The 18,712-nt window shown below is 38.1% G+C and overlaps 1 protein-coding gene across 1 annotated transcript in view; it reads right to left on the bottom strand.

Moving 5' to 3' along the window:
- SCP2 (sterol carrier protein 2) overlaps positions 1-18,712 on the bottom strand; it is a 155,273-nt gene that overhangs the window by 37,762 nt on the left and 98,799 nt on the right. Inside the window, exon 12 of the mRNA XM_068539894.1 lies at positions 14,647-14,800. Coding sequence (XP_068395995.1) covers positions 14,647-14,800 — 154 coding nt within the window. The remainder of the gene's footprint in view (positions 1-14,646; positions 14,801-18,712) is intronic.

Here is an 18,712-nt window from a genome sequence, read left to right as displayed (position 1 = left end):
TATAAAGTTATATCAATATTTTCTGAAAATCCCTCACATCTTACAATTTATTTGATATGTGCCCTGCTCTAGGGAAGCTAAATATAACTTACGTAAACTCAGAAAATAACTTACTCATATTACAAAAGGATGCACCTCATGATTTCTTTATATTCAAAGTTCTTTTAGCAGAAACTAAAGTCTGATTATTTTTATTTTTTTTTTAACCTTGCTTTATACGTAAGTTTTCTGGAATAAATCTAGTATATAAAATGTTGGAAGGGACTCTGAAGATTAACTACTTAGTGTATGAATTCCCTCTGTGCTTCCTGAAATTTTCATTCTAAGGCCTAGAACACAGGCACTGTTTCAACAATGTCAAAGATCAGAAGCACAGAATAGCCAACAAAACAGGAAATTTGAACTCAGATAGATGAAGGTTAGAGTCTTGACCACTACCACTTAAGACTCTCTTTAGATAAATTGTTTTAACTCTGATCATCAATCTCCTCATCTATAAACAAGGTACAAAACTTACCATGTGGGCTTTTATGAGGATTAAACAAAGAAGTGCAGACGAAGCACCTAGCATGGTCTTGGTGCTCATACTAGGCCCTCAAAAAGTGGTTGTTAAAGAACTATTACAACTCAATAATAAAAAGACAACCCAATTTTAAAATGGCCAAAATATCTGAATAGGTATTTCTCCTAAGATATACAAATGGCCAATAAGCACATGAAAAGATGCTCAACATCATTACCCATCAGGGGAATGCAAATCAAAACCGCAATGAGATGCTACTTCACACCCACTAGGATAGCTAAAATAAAAAAAACAGACAATAACAAGTGTTAATGAGGATGTGAAGAAATCAGAACCCTTATAATGGAATTTTATTCAGCCATAAAAAGGAATGAAGTACTACATTCATTTTTATAACACGGATGACCCTTGAAAACATTATGCTAAACGAAAGCAGCAGTCACAAAAGGCCACATATTGTAAGATTTCATTTATATGAAATGTCCAGAATAGGCAAATCCTTAGAGACAGAAAGTAGATTAGTGGTTGTCAGAGCCTGCAAGAAGTGGGACTGGGGAATGACTGCTAATGGGTACATGGTTTCTTTTAGGGGTGTTGAAAACGTTCTAAAATCGATTGTGGTGATGATTGCACAACTCTGTGATATACTAAAAAACCACTGAATGTACACTTAAAATGGTGAATTTGTGGCATGTAAATTATATCCCCAAAAAAGCTGTTAAAAATCATTTTTAAAGTGGCTGCTGCTGTTTGTAGTGTTTAGGAAGAATACAGGATCCTACATTTTAATCAAATCTCCATCCCTAAATCTAACATTTTACCAGTTTTACCAGTAATTAGTCTGTTCAAATTAGAAATGGTTGTGCAACACACACAGGACTAAAGAATAGGGTTCATTTGCAATCAGCAACTCCCCGTGACCTCTGAACAGGCACATGGCCCCATCACAGACAGAAATTCAGCCCAGAAAGCCAAACTGTGGACTTCAACAGGTTGGATATGTCCCCCACTCTGAGCTAAAAATTAAAGTTCATCTTTTCCAAACTTCTAGGTGACATTTATAATTTAATATATAAAACCATTTTCAACAATTTAACCGGTGACGTGAACTACAGAAATAGGAAAGAAAAAAGGAAAATGCCTAGATAAATCAGAAATCAACAGTTTATTGAGCAACTCAATGAGTGGCAGGTACTTTTTGTTAGTTTTCTAATCCCTGAAGTAGATATTTTCACTCTTTTCTAACTGAGGGAAAGGTGGACATGTCCAAAGCAAGCAGTGTGACGGAAAAGTTGATGGGGTGCTCTTTCCACTGATTAACACTGCCTCTCTGATAATTCCAGCCTATAAAAAAATTAAAAAAGATGTCACATACAGGTGACATTTCAGTAGTTTTATAATTTCTTCATTCTAACTGCTAATTAATTGGTGGCTACATTAGTATGGAGAAAGATAAAAATCAGATAAAATTTTTGCATGTGTTCTTAAATATCTCTTTTTAAATGAAACTAAGGGACTTCCCTGGTGGCACAGTGGTTAGGAATCCACCTGCCAACGCAGGGGACATGGGTTTGATCCCTGGTCCAGGAAGATCCCACATGCCACGGAGCAACTAAGCCCGTGTGCCACAACTACTGAGCCTGCACTCTAGAGTCCGCGAGCCACAACTACTGAGCCCGCGTGCCACAACTACCGAAGCCCACGCACCTAGAGCCTGTGCTCTGCAACAAGAGAAGCCATTGCAATGAGAAGCCTGTACACTGCAACAAAGACCCAACGCAGCCAAAAACAAATAAATAAAATTTTTAAAAAATAAATGAAACTAAAATTGTGTGTGTGTGTGTGTGTGTGTGGTGTTGTGTGTGTGTCCACTGTGTCCTCTGAGAAGTCCCGGAGGTAATAACGAGCACTCAGCCAGCAGCCACACTGTGGTTTCTAAATACCATTCTCCACTAAAAGGAACCAGGGCTCTTTGAAGAAATGGTTTATCCTAGGGCTGGGGCAGGGAAAATACAGGATGAGCCTGGAATACCTTCTTGAGCTAGAAAGCAAGGAAGTATTCAATAGAATCACAAGACAGTACAAGTCAGCTAGAAGAGGCTCCTGCTGGCTAAAGCAGGGACATTTTGAGTATCAAAATAAATGATACTAATGAATTATAACCCACTGAATAAAATATGAATTCATGAGTTCATACTGATATATTTATCGATATAGATGGATATGAATAAATTTTTAAATGGGGGAGAAGAGAATCTCCCTTACAGCAGAATGCCACTTAATAAATATAAGGTATGATGAAGTTAAAAAAAAAACATCAGTGGATGCTAAGATGAATCAGTAATGGGTAAAAGTTGGATGAGGAACAGGATATTTACATAATCTCAAAACATCTCACCACAAGTTACCTATTATCTACAAAGGAAAAAACAGTAACTTTTTCAGAGGAGAACATGGTAGATACCACCTTAGTGAAGAAATCAAAGCTAAACATCACCAATAGAGGATAATCCACATCATGTGCTTCCAGACATGATGCATTCAGAAGGACACATCATCACTTCAGTGGTATTCCTGCAAAAAATCTGTAACCTGAACCTAATTATGAGGAAACATGTGACAAATGCAAATTGAGGGACATTCCATTCTTAAAGAATCTACTAATACTCTCCAAAAAAGTCAAAGTCAAGAAATAAGAAAGGCTGAGGGATTGTTTCAGATTAAAGGAAACGAAAGAGACATGACAGCTAAATGAACTCAGGATCCTAAATTGGATCCTGGACAAGGAGAAAAACTAAAGCTTATAGTATCTTTTAAAGAGATGTTATTGGGATAATTGTCGAACTGTGAATACGTTCTTTGGATTAGGTAATAGCATTTTTTAAAATTTACTTATTTTTTAATATTTATTTATTTAGGCTGCACCGGGGCTTAGTTGTGGCATGTGGGATCTTTAGTTGCCGCATGCGGGCTCTTAGTTGCGGCATGTGGACTTCTTAGTTGCGGCATGCGGACTTCTTAGTTATAGCACACAGACTCTTAGTCGTGGCATGCATGTGGGGTCTAGTTCCCCGACCAGAGATTGGAACCTGGGGCCCCTGTAGGTAATAGCGTTTTACCAGTGTTAAATTTCCTGATTTTGATAGCTATACTGTGGTTCAGTAATAGCATGTCCTAGTACTTAGAAATGCATACTAAAATATTTAAGGGTAAAAGAACATAATGTCTCCAACTTTCAAACATTTCAGAAAAAACATGCATATATATGTATATATGCATACATATATGCATGTAGAAAAATGATGAAGCAAATGAGGCAAAATATAAACAATCAGTGAATCTGAGTACAGGGTATATGGGAGTTCCTTGTACTGTTCCTGTAATTTTTCCATGTATGTTTGAAATTATGTCAAAATCAAGGTTTCTAATTAAAATAGAAAATTAAGAAAATAAAAGGCTAATCACCTACAATCTCACTACTACCAACAAGTTTCCTATATTCATTTTTTCCACATTGCTTCCTCTAGTCCTTGTTTATGAGCACACACACATGGGTACAATTTTTACTTCTAACTTTTAACTTCTTATATCACTTAGGGTTTTCACCTGTTGAGTTAAACTTTCAAGCTAACTTAGACAATTTTCCATTAAAAAAAGAAAAACTGGAGTAATCCAAATATACCTCAACCAGGGAATGGATAAACTGTGGTACATCCATACAAATGAATACCACTAAGCAATAAAAAGGAACAGATTACTCATACACACAATAACATGAATGAATCTCAAATGCATTATGCTAAGTGAAAGGAGCCAGACTCAAAGGCTTTTTGATTCTATTCACATGATATTCTGGAAAGGGGCAGAAAATAGATCAGTGGTTGCCAAGGAATGGAAGATAGGGGGAAGGGCTGACTACAAAGGCGAACAAGGAATTCTGGTGGGTGATGCAATTGTCCTGTATCTTGATTATGGTGGTAGTTACTTGACTGTATATGTTTGTCAAAACTTATAGAACTATGCACTAAACAGGGGGACTTTCTCTGTATGTAAATTTTTATACCTTAATTAAAAATAGAAAAAACAAAACAAAGTTGGGTTTTAAAAACAGGTTTCACTTAACAGAATACAGAATGCAAATCTATCCTCAGTCTGTGTCTTACATAAAATGAATAGGATGTTATAATACAGAGTCAATACTTATATTCAAAAGGGGTCTAAAGGAAAGTTTAACTGTAAATTAAATTCAATTGGTCACAGTTCTTAAATAAGACCTCTCCTCTTCATTTTCATGGTCCCTGTTGCAGCACTAAACATTTCTTATCCACACTACTGCAACTGCTTCCTAAGGATTCCTGGCCTCTGGTCCCTCCACCACTCAACTCAAAGTAATACCAGACTGATCTACCTAAAGTAAAGTGCAATATAATCACATAATCTTTTGCTAAAACTCATATTCTGTAGGATAAATTTCAAACTCCTGAGCATAACATTGAAAGCATTTCAAAACCTTGATCCAATCTACTGTTACAGCTGCATTTCCTGTCACCTATGTATTACTGACTCTGCCCCTCTACCCAGGCACAACAAAATAATCTACCCTCTACCCACACAGGACAACCACTCTTATATTTTCAAATCGCTGTACCTATGTACAGGCCTGGGATGCCCTTCCTCTACCCTTTTGCTGGGCAATCCTAGTCATCCCAGTTCAAATTTAGGTCCTTCATACTAATTTTTTCCTCCGGGCTTCTATAACATTTTGAAAAAGGTATGTCTGCCTTCCCCATCTACTCAGAGGACCACACTTAGGGGCCTAAGCATGTAGCAGCTGCTCCATCAAAGTTAGCTAAACGAGAAACTAAGGAAATCAGATCATGTGCAATGAGTACCTTAAAATCACTTAGTTTAAAACAAATCCTCCTTTTAAAACTACACCTGCACCAGCAGAGTTAGAATTATTTTCCCAGCTTTGGCCTTTGAAGTGGGATATGTTCTATCACTAAAACTATCAAAAATATCTTCAATAGTTGAAGCCAATTTCTTTCAGTCATTAATATATCATCTGGATTTTTTCATTCTTCTGGCTTCCCAGAAATATCAACTATAGTTATCATGAACAATTCTATCTCCCAATTATTTAGTCTCCTGAAAATAAAAGAACTATGAGGAGGGACCTTCAAGATGGCGGAGGACTAAGACGTGGAGATCACCTTCCTCCCCACAAATACATCAAAAATACATCTACATGTGGAACAACTCCTACAGAACACCTACTGAATGCTGGCACAAGACCTCAGACTTCCCAAAAGGCAAGAAACTCCCCACGTACCTGGGTAGGGCCAAAAAAAAAAGGAAAAACCAGACACAAAAGAATAGGGACAGGACCTGCACCAGTGGAAGGGAGCTGTGAAGGAGGAAGAGTTTCCACACACTAGGAAGCCCCTTCACTGGCGGAGACGGGGGGTGGAGGGGGGGAAGCTTCAGAACCACGGAGGAAAGCGCAACAACAGGGGTACAGAGGGCAAAGCGGAGATATTGCCGCACAAAGGATCGCTGCCGACCAGCACTCACCAGCCTGAGAGGCTTGTCTGCTCACCCGCCGGGACGCGCGGGGGCTGGGAGCTGAAGCTGGGGCTTCGGAGGTCAGATCCCAGGGAGAGGACTGGGGTTGGCTGTGTGAACACAGCCTGAAGGGGGCTAGTGCGCCACAGCTAGCCGGGAGGGAGTCCGGGAAAAAGTCTGGAACTGCCTAAGAGGCAAGAGACCATTGTTTCAGGGTGTGCGAAGAGAGGGAATTCAGAGCATCGCCTAAACGAGCTCCAGAGATGGGCACGAGCCACGGCTATCGGCGTGGACACCAGAGACAGGCATGAAATGCTAAGACTACTGCTGCAGCCACCAAGAAGCCTGTGTGCAAGCACAGGTCACTATCCACACCTCCCCTCCCAGGAGCCTGCGCAGCCCGCCACTGCCAGGGTCCCGTGATCCAGGGACAAATTCCCTGGGAGGACACACGGCGCACCTCAGGCTGTTGCAACGTCGTGTTGGCCTCTGCCGCCACAGGCTCACCCTGCATTCCGTACCCCTCCCTCCCCCCGGCCTGAGTGAGCCAGAGCCCCCGAAGCAGCTGTTCCTTTAACCCCGTCCTGTCTGAACAAAGAACAGGCGCCCTTAGGCGACCTACACGCAAAGGTGGGGCCAAATCCAAAGCTGAACCCCACGAGCGGTGCAAACAAAGAAGAGGAAGGGAAATCTCTCCCAGCAGCCTCAGGAGCAGCGGATTAAATCTCCACAGTCAACTTGATGTACCCTGTATCTGTAGAATACCTGAATAGACAACGAATCATCCCAAAATTGAGGCAGCGGACTTGGGGAGCAACTGTACACTCGGGGTTTGCTTTCTGCATCTAATTTGTTTCTGGTTTTATGTTTATTTTAGTTTAGTATTTAGAGCTTATTATCATTGGTAGATTTGTTTATTGATTTGGTTGCCCTCTTCCTTTTTTTTTTTAATATATATATTTTTTCCTTTTTCCCTTCTTGTGAGTGTATATGTGTATGCTTCTTTGTGTGATTTTGTCTGTATAGCTTTGGTTTTACCATTTGTCCTAGGGTTCTGTCTGTCCACTTTTTGTTTTTATTTTTGTTTTTGTATAGTTTTTAGCACTTGTTAACATTGGTGGATTTGTTTTTTGGTTTGGTTGTTCGCTTTTTTCTTTCTTATTTTTAATAACTTTTTTACTTTTAAGAGTTTTTTTTTAAAAACTTTATTTTATTTATTTATTTTTTCTTTCTTTCTTTCGTTTTTTTTCTCCCTTTTCTTCTGAGGTGAGTGGCTGACACGGTCTTGGTGCTCTGGCCGGGTGTCAGGCCTGAGCCTCTGAGGTGGGAGAGCCAAGTTCAGGAAATTGGTCCACCAGAGACATCCTGGCCCCATGTAATGTCAAATGGTGAAAGCTCTCACAGAGATTCCATCTCAACTCTAAGACCCAGTTCCACTCAACAACCAGCAAGCTACAGTGCTGCACACCCTATGGCAAACAACTAGCAAGACAGGAACACAACCCCACCCATGAGCACACAGGCTGCCTAAAATCATAATAAGGGCACAGACAGCCCAAAACACACCACCGGACGCGGTCCTGCTCACCAGAAAGACAAGATCCAGTTTCATCCACCAGAACACAGACACCAGTCCCCTCCACCAGGAAGCCTACACAACCCACTGAACCAACCTTAGCCACTGGGGGCAGACAACAAAAACAATGAGAACTACAAACCTGCAGCCTGCAAACAGGAGACCTCAAACACAGTAAGTTAAGCAAAATGAGAAGACAGAGAAACACACAGCAGATGAAGGAGCAAGGTAAAAACCCACCAGACCAAACAAATGAGGAGGATATAAGCAGCCTACCTGAAAAAGAATTCAGAGTAATGATAGTAAAGATGATCCAAAATCTTGGAAATAGAATGGAGAAAATACAAGAACTGTTTAACAAGGACCTAGAAGAACTAAAGAGCAAACAAACAATGATGAACAACAAAATAAATGAAATTAAAAATTCTCTAGAAGGAACAATAGCAGAATAACTGAGGCAGAAGAACAGATAAGTGACCTGGAAGATAAAATAGTGGAAATAACTACCACAGAGTAGAATAAAGAAAAAAGAATGAAAAGAATTGAGGACGGTCTCAGAGACCTCTGGGACAACATTAAATGCACCAACATTCGAATTATAGGGGTCCCAGAAGAAGAAGAGAAAAAAAAGGACTGAAAAAATATTTAAAGAGATTACAGTTGAAAACTTCCATAATATGGGAAAGGAAATAGTCAATCAAGTGCAGGAAGCACAGCGTGTACCATACAGGATAAATCCAAGGAGAAACACGCCAAGACACATATTAATCACACTATCAAAAATTAAATACAAAGGAAAAATATTAAAAGCAGCAAGGGAAAACCAACAAATAACATACAAGGGAATCCCCATAAGGTTAACAGCTGATCTTTCAGCAGAAACTCTGCAAGCCAGAAGGGAGTGGCAGGACATATTTAAATAAGTGATGAAAGGGAAAAACCTACAACCAAGATTACTCTACCCAGCAAGGATCTCATTCAGATTCAACGGAGAAATTAAAAACTTTACAGACAAGCAAAAGCTAAGAGAATTCAGCACCACCAAACCAGCTTTACAACAAATGCTAAAGGAACTTCTCTAGGCAGGAAACACAAGAGAAGGAAAAGACCTACAATAACAAACCCAAAACAATTAAGAAAATGGTAATAGGAACATACATATCGATAATAACCTTGAATGTAAATGGATTAAATGCTCCAACCAAAAGACACAGACTGGCTGAATGGATACAAAAACAAGACCTGTATATATGCTGTCTACAAGAGACCCACTTCAGACCTAGGGGCACATACAGACTGAAAGTGAGGGGATGGAAAAAGATATTCCATGCAAATGGAAATCAAAAGAAAGCTGGTGTAGCAATTCTCGTATCAGACAGAATAGACTTTAAAATAAAGAGTATTACAAGAGACAAAGAAGGACACTACATAATGATCAAGAGATCAATCCAAGAAGATATTAACAATTGTAAATATTTATGCACCCAACATAGGAGCACTTCAATATATAAGGCAAATGCTAACAGCCATAAAAGGGGAAATCGACAGTAACACAATCATAGTAGGGGACTTTAACACCCCACTTTCACCAATGGACAGATCATCTAAAATGAAAATAAATAAGGAAACACAAGCTTTAAATGATGCAACAGACCAGATAGATTTAATTGCTATTTATAGGACATTCCATCCAAAAACAAGAGAATACATTTTCTTCTCAAGTGCTCATGGAACATTCTCCAGGATAGATCATATCTTGGGTCACAAATCAAGCCTCAGTAAATTTAAGAAAATTGAAATCCTATCAAGTATCTTTACCAGCTACAACGTTATGAGACTAGATATCAATTACACAAAAAAATCTGTAACAAATACAAACACATGGAGGCTAAACAATACACTACTAAATAACCAAGAGATCACTAAAGAAATCAAAGAAGAAATCAGAAAATACCTAGAAACAAATGACAACGAAAACACGATGACTCAAAACCTACGGGATGCAGCAAAAGCAGTTCTAAAACGGAATTTTATAGCAATACAATTCTACCTCATGAAGCAAGAAACATCTCAAACAAACAACCTAACCTTACACCTAAAGCAATCAGAGAAAGAGGAACAAAAAACCGCCAAAGTTAGCAGAAGGAAAGAAATCATAAAGATCAGATCAGAAATAAATGAAAAAGAAATGAAGGAAACGATAGCAAAGATCAATAAAACTAAAAGCTGGTTCTTTGAGAAGATAAACAAAATTGACAAACCATTAGCCAGACTCATCAAGAAAAAGAGGGAGAAGACTCAAATCAATAAAATTAGAAATGAAGAAGGAGAAGTAACAACTGACACTGCAGAAATACAAAGGATCATAAGAGATTACTACAAGCAACTATATACCAATAAAATAGACAACCTGAAAGAAATGGACAAATTCTTAGAAAAGCATAACTTCTGAGACTGAACGAGGAAGAAATAGAAAATAAAAACAGACCAATCATGAGCACTAAAATTGAAACTGTGATTAAAAATCTTCCAACAAACAAAAGTCCAGGACCAGACGGCTTCACAGGCCAATTCTACCAAACATTTAGAAAAGAGCTAACACCTATCCTTCTCAAACTCTTCCAAAATATAGCAGATGGAAGAACACTCCCAAACTCATTCTACAAGGCCACCATCAGTCTGATACCAAAACCAGACAAAGATGTCACAAAAAAAAGAAAACTACAGACCAATATCACTGATGAACATAGATGCAATCCTGAACAACAACAACAAAATACTAGCAAACAGAATCCAACAGCACATTAAAGGGATCACACACCATGACCAAGTGGGGTTTATCCCAGGAATGCAAAGATTCTTCAATATACACAAATCAATCAATGTGATACATCATATTAACACACTGAAGGATAAAAACCATATGATCATCTCAATAGATGCAGAAAAAGCTTTTGACAAAATTCAGCACCCATTTATGATAAAAACCCTCCAGAAAGTAGGCACAGAGGGAATTTACCTCAACATAATAAAGGCCATATATGACAAACCCATAGCCAGCATTGTTCTCAATGGTGAAAAACTGAAACCATTACCTCTAAGATCAGGAACAAGACAAGGTTGCCCACTCTCACCACTATTACTCAACATAGTTTTGGAAGTTTTAGCCACAACAATCAGAAAAGAAAAAGAAATAAAAGGAATCCTAATTGGTAAGAAGTAAAACTGTCACTGTTTGCAGATGACATGATACTACACATAGAGAATCCTAAAGATGCTACCAGAAAACTACTAGAGCTAATCAATGAATTTGGTAAAGTAGCAGGATACAAAATTAATGCACAGAAATCTCTTGCATTCCTATACAGTAATGATGAAAAATCTGAAAGTGAAATTAAGAAAACGCTCCCATTTACCACTGCAACAAAAAGAATAAAATATCTAGGAATAAACCTACCAAAGGAGACAAAAGACCTGTATGCAGAAAATTATAAGACACTGATGAAAGAAATTAAAGATGATACAAATAGATGGAGTGATATACCATGTTCTTGGATTAGAAGAATCAATATTGTGAAAATGACTATACTACCCAAAGCAATCTACAGATTCAATGCAATCCCTATCAAATTATCAATGGCATTTTTTACAGAACTAGAACAAAAAATCTTAAAATTTGTATGGAGACACTAAAGACCCCGAATAGCCAAAGCAGTCTTGTGGGAAAATAACGGAGCTGGAGGAAGCAGATTCCCTGATTTCAGACTATACTACAAAGCTACAGTAATCAAGACAATATTGTACTGGCACAAAAACAGAAATACAGATCAATGGAACAGGATAGAAAGCCCAGAGATAAACCCATTCACCTATGGTCAACTAATCTATGACAAAGGAGGCAAGGATATACAATGGAGAAAAGTCAGTCTCTTCAATAAGTGGTGCTGGGAAAACTGGACAGCTACATGTAAAAGACTGAAATTAGAACACTCCCTAACACCATACACAAAAATAAATGCAAAATGGATTAAAGACCTAAATGTAAGGCCAGACACTATCAAACTCTTAGAGGAAAACATAGGCAGAACACTCTATGACATAAATCACAGCAAGATCCTTTTTGACCCACCCCCTAGAGAAAGGGAAAGAAAAACAAAAATAAACAAATGGGACCTAATGAAACTTAAAAGCTTTTGCACAGCAAAGGAAACTATAAACAGGACAAAAAGACAACCCTCAGAATGGGAGAAAATATTTGCAAACGAAGCAACTGACAAAGGATTAATCTCCAAAATATACAAGCAGTTCATGCAACTCAATATCAAAAAAACAAACAACCCAATCCAAAAATGGGCAGAAGAACTAAACAGACATTTCTCCAAAGAAGATATACAGATTGCCAACAAACACATGAAAGGATGCTCAACATCACTAATCATTAGAGAAATGCAAATCAAAACTACAATGAGGTATCACTTCATGCTGGTCAGAATGGCCATCATCAAAAAATCTACAAACAATAAATGCTGGAGAGGGTGTGGAGAAAAGGGAATGCTCTTGCACTGTTGGTGGGAATGTAAACTGATACAGCCACTGTGGAGAACAGTATGGAGGTTCCTTTAAAAAACTAAAGCTAGAACTACCATATGACCCAGCAATCCCACTACTGGGCATATACCCTGAGAAAACCATACTTCACAAAGAGTCATGTACCACAATGTTCATTGCAGCACTATTTACAATAGCCAGGACGTGGAAGCAATCTAAGTGCCCATCAACAGATGAATGGATAAAGAAGATGTGGTACATATATACAATGGAATATTACTCAGCCATAAAAAGAAACAAAATTGAGTTATTTGCAGTGAGGTGGATGGACCTAGAGACTGTCATACAAAGTGAAGTAAGTGAGAAAGAGAAAAACAAATAACATATGCTAACACATATATATGGAATCTAAAGAAAAGACAACAAAAATGGTTCTGAAGAACCTAGGGGCAGGACAGGAATAAAGATGCAGATGTAGAGAATGGACTTGAGGACACGGGGAGGGGGAAGTATAAAGTGGGATGAAGTGAGAGAGTAGCATTGACATATATACACTACCAAATGTAAAATAGATAGCTAGTGGGAAGCAGTTGCATAACACAGAGAGATCAGCTCAGTGCTTTGTGTCCCCCCAGAGGGGTGGGATAGGGAGGGTGGGAGGGAGACGCAAGAGGGAGGGGATATGGGGGTATATGTATACATATAGCTGATTTACTTTGCTGTACAGCAGAAACTAACACACCATTGTAAAGCAATTATACTCCAATAAAGATGTTAAAAAAAAAAAAGAACTATGAGAATTCCATGTTTAAAACAGAATTTATTGCCCTAAATGCATAATCTTCTATTCTGAGCAAATTAGACAGCTATACTATATGATGACTCTGGTAGCTCTTTATAGTTTGGCTTTTACTGAGGGTTTTCAACTCCAAATATGAACTAGATGGAATTCGAGAGGACGATACAGAACTAATGAATCAGACTTAGGAGGAAACTTAAAATTCAACATCTTAACATCTTTTTATTTGATCCCATTCAATAAACATTTACTCACTGTAAGAGAGATCCTCAGAGGGGTGAGGAGAATCAGTCTTAGGTCTCAAGGATTTCACATAACAAACAAGATACAAAACAACGTAGATACTCTACAACTAAACAAAAATTGGATAGGGACCCAAGAGTTACAAAGTGCTGTGGATATTCAAAGGAAGATGGTACCTAAGACTGGCCTTAACTGGAAGATAGAATTTTCACACAGAACTAATATTCCAGCATGAAAGAAGAAAGGACAGAGAGAAAAGATTCAAGAGTTTACAAAACATGAGAATATAATGGACCATGTAAAAAAGTGTTCACATATCCTTTGTGGAACCAAAAGTGTGAAAAAATGAATACAAAATTACCAAGAACTTCAGGAGAGAAAAGGGAGCCAATTAGTGTTGAAAGCTACAGCAGGGTTAAGAGAATAAAGATAGAAAATATCAAGAACATATCATAATTAGATCATTGGTGGCCTTACCTGACCTCAGTGGTGAGATCAAAAACTAAACTTAAGACATTTCAGAGTAGAAAAACAAAAGTGGCTCAATATAAAAGGCTTATCGTGAAAGAGAATTAAGGTAAGGAGAAAAACAGAGTTTTAGAATATGGAAGACATGAACATGTTTGCTGACAGAGCGAAAGGAGTCAACAGAAAGGTAAAAATGGAAAGATTCAAAAGAAAGAAGGTATACTTAATATCTGGAACAAAGTTACAGAAAGTAGTTGGAAACAAAAGCATGCAAAGAGGAAAGATGGGCCTTGGAAAGGAAAAGGGACTTTTTTCCTCGGGGGAAAAAAGGATGAGCACTTCTCTGAGAGAAGAGCAAGGAAGTTGAGGGATCCTGAAAAGGGTTGGAAAAGAAAGTGCTTGGAGATCTGAGGAGCACAGGCATTTGACAAGGGCAGGAAGAAAATCAGCAGGAGACAAACAGGATTCTAGCAGCAGTGAGGGCTTAGCTGGATTCAGAAACAGAAATCTGCAGAGATACAATCAGCATATTTGATAACTTTCTCCCAGTAACCTCAGAAGCCCGGGACGCTAGGGGGAGAAAGCAAATTGTGGGAAAGGAAACCAAAAAATGACTTGCCTGAATTAAAATTACTCAGGTTGGCAGGGCTGAGACAAGTGCCCAGCCAGCTCTGGCTTCTAGTTCAGCACTCTCTTTTGACTATGCTGCCTTCTTTTTAAACAAAACTTTCCTAAGGCTAGTTAAGTTTAAAAGTTAATTGCCAGTTTTAAAGTTTTAAAACCATGCTATTAAAGCAAGGTAATAAAATATTTGTTCTTTGAGTACTAAGACAATAAAATTAGGATTTTTTTACTTGTACAACGTCATCAGTTGTGAAAAGTCAGAAAGGTTCATTGCCAGACAAAACCCATAATGTCACTTACCTGGCAGCTTCAGGAAAACCCATCTTGTACAGCGTGACAACTACTGCTCCTCCGAGGCCTAAATTATGCTGCAGAGCAACCTTTGCACCAGGAACTTGCCTTTTTCCGGCTTCCCCTCTCAGCTGCCAGCAGAGTTCAGCGCATTGAGCCAGACCTAACAAATCGAACGCAGAACAGGCAGATTCCGTTGGTTTAGAAAGCTAAAGGTAGACAAGGGCTAACGTTTAATTGTGACTTTTAACTAAACCATTTTATTCAGCCAAGACGATGTTTGCCTAAGTAAGAACTTCTCTTAAAAGCCTGGAGGGCTTTTGCAGCTAGCTATTTTTTCTCCCTAAGTAATCTCTGTATTTAGACAATATTCAGGCTTCAGAAATTCCCTGTGCTCTTTAAATTTATCCAACCTGCCATTTTTTGGCAATGTTGAAAGAGAAAACACTGAATATACCGTTCTCTGGCTGAGGCAAAACAGCATAAAAATAATTTAATTTTACCATTTTTAATGTACCAAAAGAATATAATCTAGGACTTGGGAGTTAACTTTCCCTAAAATATTTAGCTGGTATGGGAAATTTTCCTATTATTCTCCTCAAAAAGTTCCTAGAAAGAAGGTTTTCCAGACCTATTCACAGCTATTCCAAAAATAGCACTGGATTCACAAAAATAGCATTTTGTCCTCTGGATAATAAAATCAGAGATTTTTAGAGCTGGAGAGAACTAAATAATGTTGAAACCAAGCCCCCCTAAAACTGAGTTCCCTTACTGAGTTTATGATTAATCTCTCTATCCAAAACTTTATTCCCTTACTTGTCTCCTCTGACCTCAATCCCTTTCTTGTCCCCTCAATCCTGTGCTAACTGAACACTAATAAATCAGAGTCAGTTGACTAAGATTGCTGCTGTTAATAACATCATTACTGTATTAAATTTGCTGTTGTAGATACCATCATACAAACTCAAGTTGTTTTTCCAGGCAAGATGAGCTCACAACCCCCAGAGCCATGGACCACCTGGCCAGAGAATCATAAACCAGACACATTCTGACTCCCAAAACCATGATTAAGAAATGTCACACATATATACACTACTATATATAAAATAGATAACTAATAAGAACCTACTGTATAGCACTCTACTCAATACTCTGTAATGACCTATATGGGAAAAGAATCTAAAAAAGAGTGGATATATGTATATGTATAACTGATTCACTTTACTGTACAGCAGAAACTAATACAACATTGTAAATCAACTATACTCCAATAAAAATTAATTAATAAAAAAATACACATGTTCAATAGTGAAAAAAAAAAAGAAATGTCACAGAAATGTCTTGAGACGATGATTAATTCCAGTTTCCTTGTTCTTCCCTTTTAAAACATCCCTAACTCAAAGACCAAGATGGAGTGGATTTGAGACTTGTCTCCCACTCCCTTTCTTGGCGCCCTGCAAATAAACCCTTACTTTGCTGCAAACACCCACTATCAGAGTTTGCTTTCTGCGCCAAGCCATGGGCACAGGAGCCCTTGCTTAGTTACAAAGGTAGCAATGAGAAACTGTAAGATTAAGTAATTTGTGAATGGTCACAAAGCAGGCTAATTCCAGAGTTGAGATTAGAAGCCAAGTCTCCTGATGTACATTTGTTTTTCTCCCACACCAGCTATTCAAGGATAGCTTAGTTAAGAATGTTGGATAGACTGGTTTCATTGTCCTGGAGGCAGAGCAAACCGGTCTACCTATAATGTCTGTTCTTCCACCCACACCCCCAATCACAACGTCTGATTCCCGAATACCTATGACAGTTTTCTGTATAACCCCAACCTTCTCAAGAAATTTAACTGACATTTCTCCTTTCTAAGCAATGTCTACATATTTTTACAGAATATATATTTTAAACACTGTTTTAAAATAGGTAATTCTACATCTTGTAATGATTTTTTGAATTGTGAACATTTTGAATATTAAGGTCAAAGTGAATAATTCTACTAATATATCCAAACTTTGGGGCAATCAGTTTTACTTGAAATCTGCCATACAAAAAGCTTAAACATTTATGAATACATAAGACCAAAAAAAGTATTCAGACTGGTCTTATGTATATGTGGGTGGGGAAATAGGGCTAGTTCTCTTCCCCAAAGAGTAAATATACATAGTTTACAAATATTTGAGAAAAATACTCAACTTTACCTTGATCAAATAGAAAGATACTGTTTTAACCAATCACATTGGTCAGGATGTTTAAACATGGAACTAATCAATGCTGGGGAGACTATGGCATGACAGCCACCTTCATACAGTAAGGGTAAAAGTTCAAACTGGTACAACCTTTTTGGAAAGCAATGTACAAAATTATTAAGAGCATTTAAAATGCCTTGAAAACCATTCTATGGAAATAATCAAGCATAGGAAAAGTCTTACACACAAAGCTATCTGTTTATCACATTCTTAGAACAGTGAAAAACTAGATAATCTACAAGTGAAATAACTGGGGAATGGTTATATAAATTATGATCTATCCATATGACAAAGTACTATGTTCCTATTTAAAATGATGTATACAGGGGCTTCCCTGGTGGCGCAGTGGTTGAGAATCTGCCTGCCAATGCAGGGGACACGGGTTCGAGCCCTGGTCTGGGAAGATCCCACATGCTGCGGAGCAACTAGGCCCGTGAGCCACAACTACTGAGCCTGCGTGTCTGGAGCCTGTGCTCCACAACAAGAGAAGCCGCAATAGTGAGAGGCCCGCGCACCGCGATGAAGAGTGGCCCCCGCTTGCCACAACTAGAGAAGAGCCCTCGCATAGAAACAAAGACCCAACAGAGCCATAAATAAATAAATAAATAAATAAATACTTTTAAAAAATAAAAAAATAAAAAAATAAAATGATGTACACAAAATTTTTAATAATTTAGGAAAATGTTTATGACATAATCTTAGTAAAAACGCAAGGAACCCTTTAGATATTCATCTACCCATCCATCCAACAAATATTTACTGAATGCCTAATATGTGCTGACACTGCTCAAGGCTCAGAAGATCTAATAAATAAGATAGGCATATAAAGGTACACAGCCTGCTTAAGGAATAGAAAGTTAAGTGAATAAGGCTAGAGAGTGCTCAAGACAGCCAGTGAGGGTGAGAGAGAAGGGGGTGAAGAAGGAGAGAGGGAGTTGGGGGAGGGAGGCAGGCAGAAAGGGAGAGAGTGAGGGGGAGAGAAGGAGGGAGAGAGAGAGAACATGAATGTACTGGAAGCACCAGATTTTGCAATAATCTCAGTCACACCACACCACTGATACTGTAGAAGATGTGGTACACTGTGTTAAATCTCTACTCATGATTTGCTTAACTCACATGTGGCAAAAAAAGGAAGAAGGGAGGGAGGGAATAAAGATCCATGTTAACTTATTTATTCACTTTTAACAAAAGACGACAGTGAGAAAACATATTGATTATATGAGCTTTCTGGTTATCTGCTTTCAGAATAACCTGGCATTTCTTGCATTTCTAGAATCTAGATTTGTGAAGGTGGAAGTCAAAAGTTGGCCTCAGAAATCTACCTGCCAAGAAGACGCAGAAGATAGTTATGAAAGCATAAACTATATGAGCAACACTTTTTAAAATTTTTCCTTCCTTGGATAACTTCTGGCACTGAATTAAAGACCATATTTTTCCTCTCCTTGGAAAAAAAATAAACTATCAAACATGAACATGACATACTTATAAACTGTGGAGGGACATAGGAATGGGCATCCTGTCAAAGTAGTATATTCAAACAGTAATGTCCTTCTTAAAGTCTCTTATGAAGGGAAAAAAAAATGTTTAACCTTGTTACTTCATTTTACTACCATCTTGCTGCAAAAATTTCCTAACAAGATGTTGGTCAATCTTTTTATATAAAAATAATTAGCCTAGGACTCAGCTACATAGTTATATAGTCTGGTTGCTACTGAAAATAAACTATTCAAACATGTATCAAGCACTCCATTAAGTATTGAAGATACAAAGAATTCACAGTGTAATATGAAGTGTTAATAAAGATAAGTACTAAGTGCTATGGAAAGCCACAG

This window comes from Eschrichtius robustus, chromosome 3 (genome assembly GCF_028021215.1).
Source record: "Eschrichtius robustus isolate mEscRob2 chromosome 3, mEscRob2.pri, whole genome shotgun sequence".
In the NCBI taxonomy this organism is placed as follows: domain Eukaryota; kingdom Metazoa; phylum Chordata; class Mammalia; order Artiodactyla; family Eschrichtiidae; genus Eschrichtius; species Eschrichtius robustus.
The sequence above is the reverse complement of the archived record's forward strand: the minus strand, read 5'-3'. Positions and strand labels throughout refer to the sequence as shown.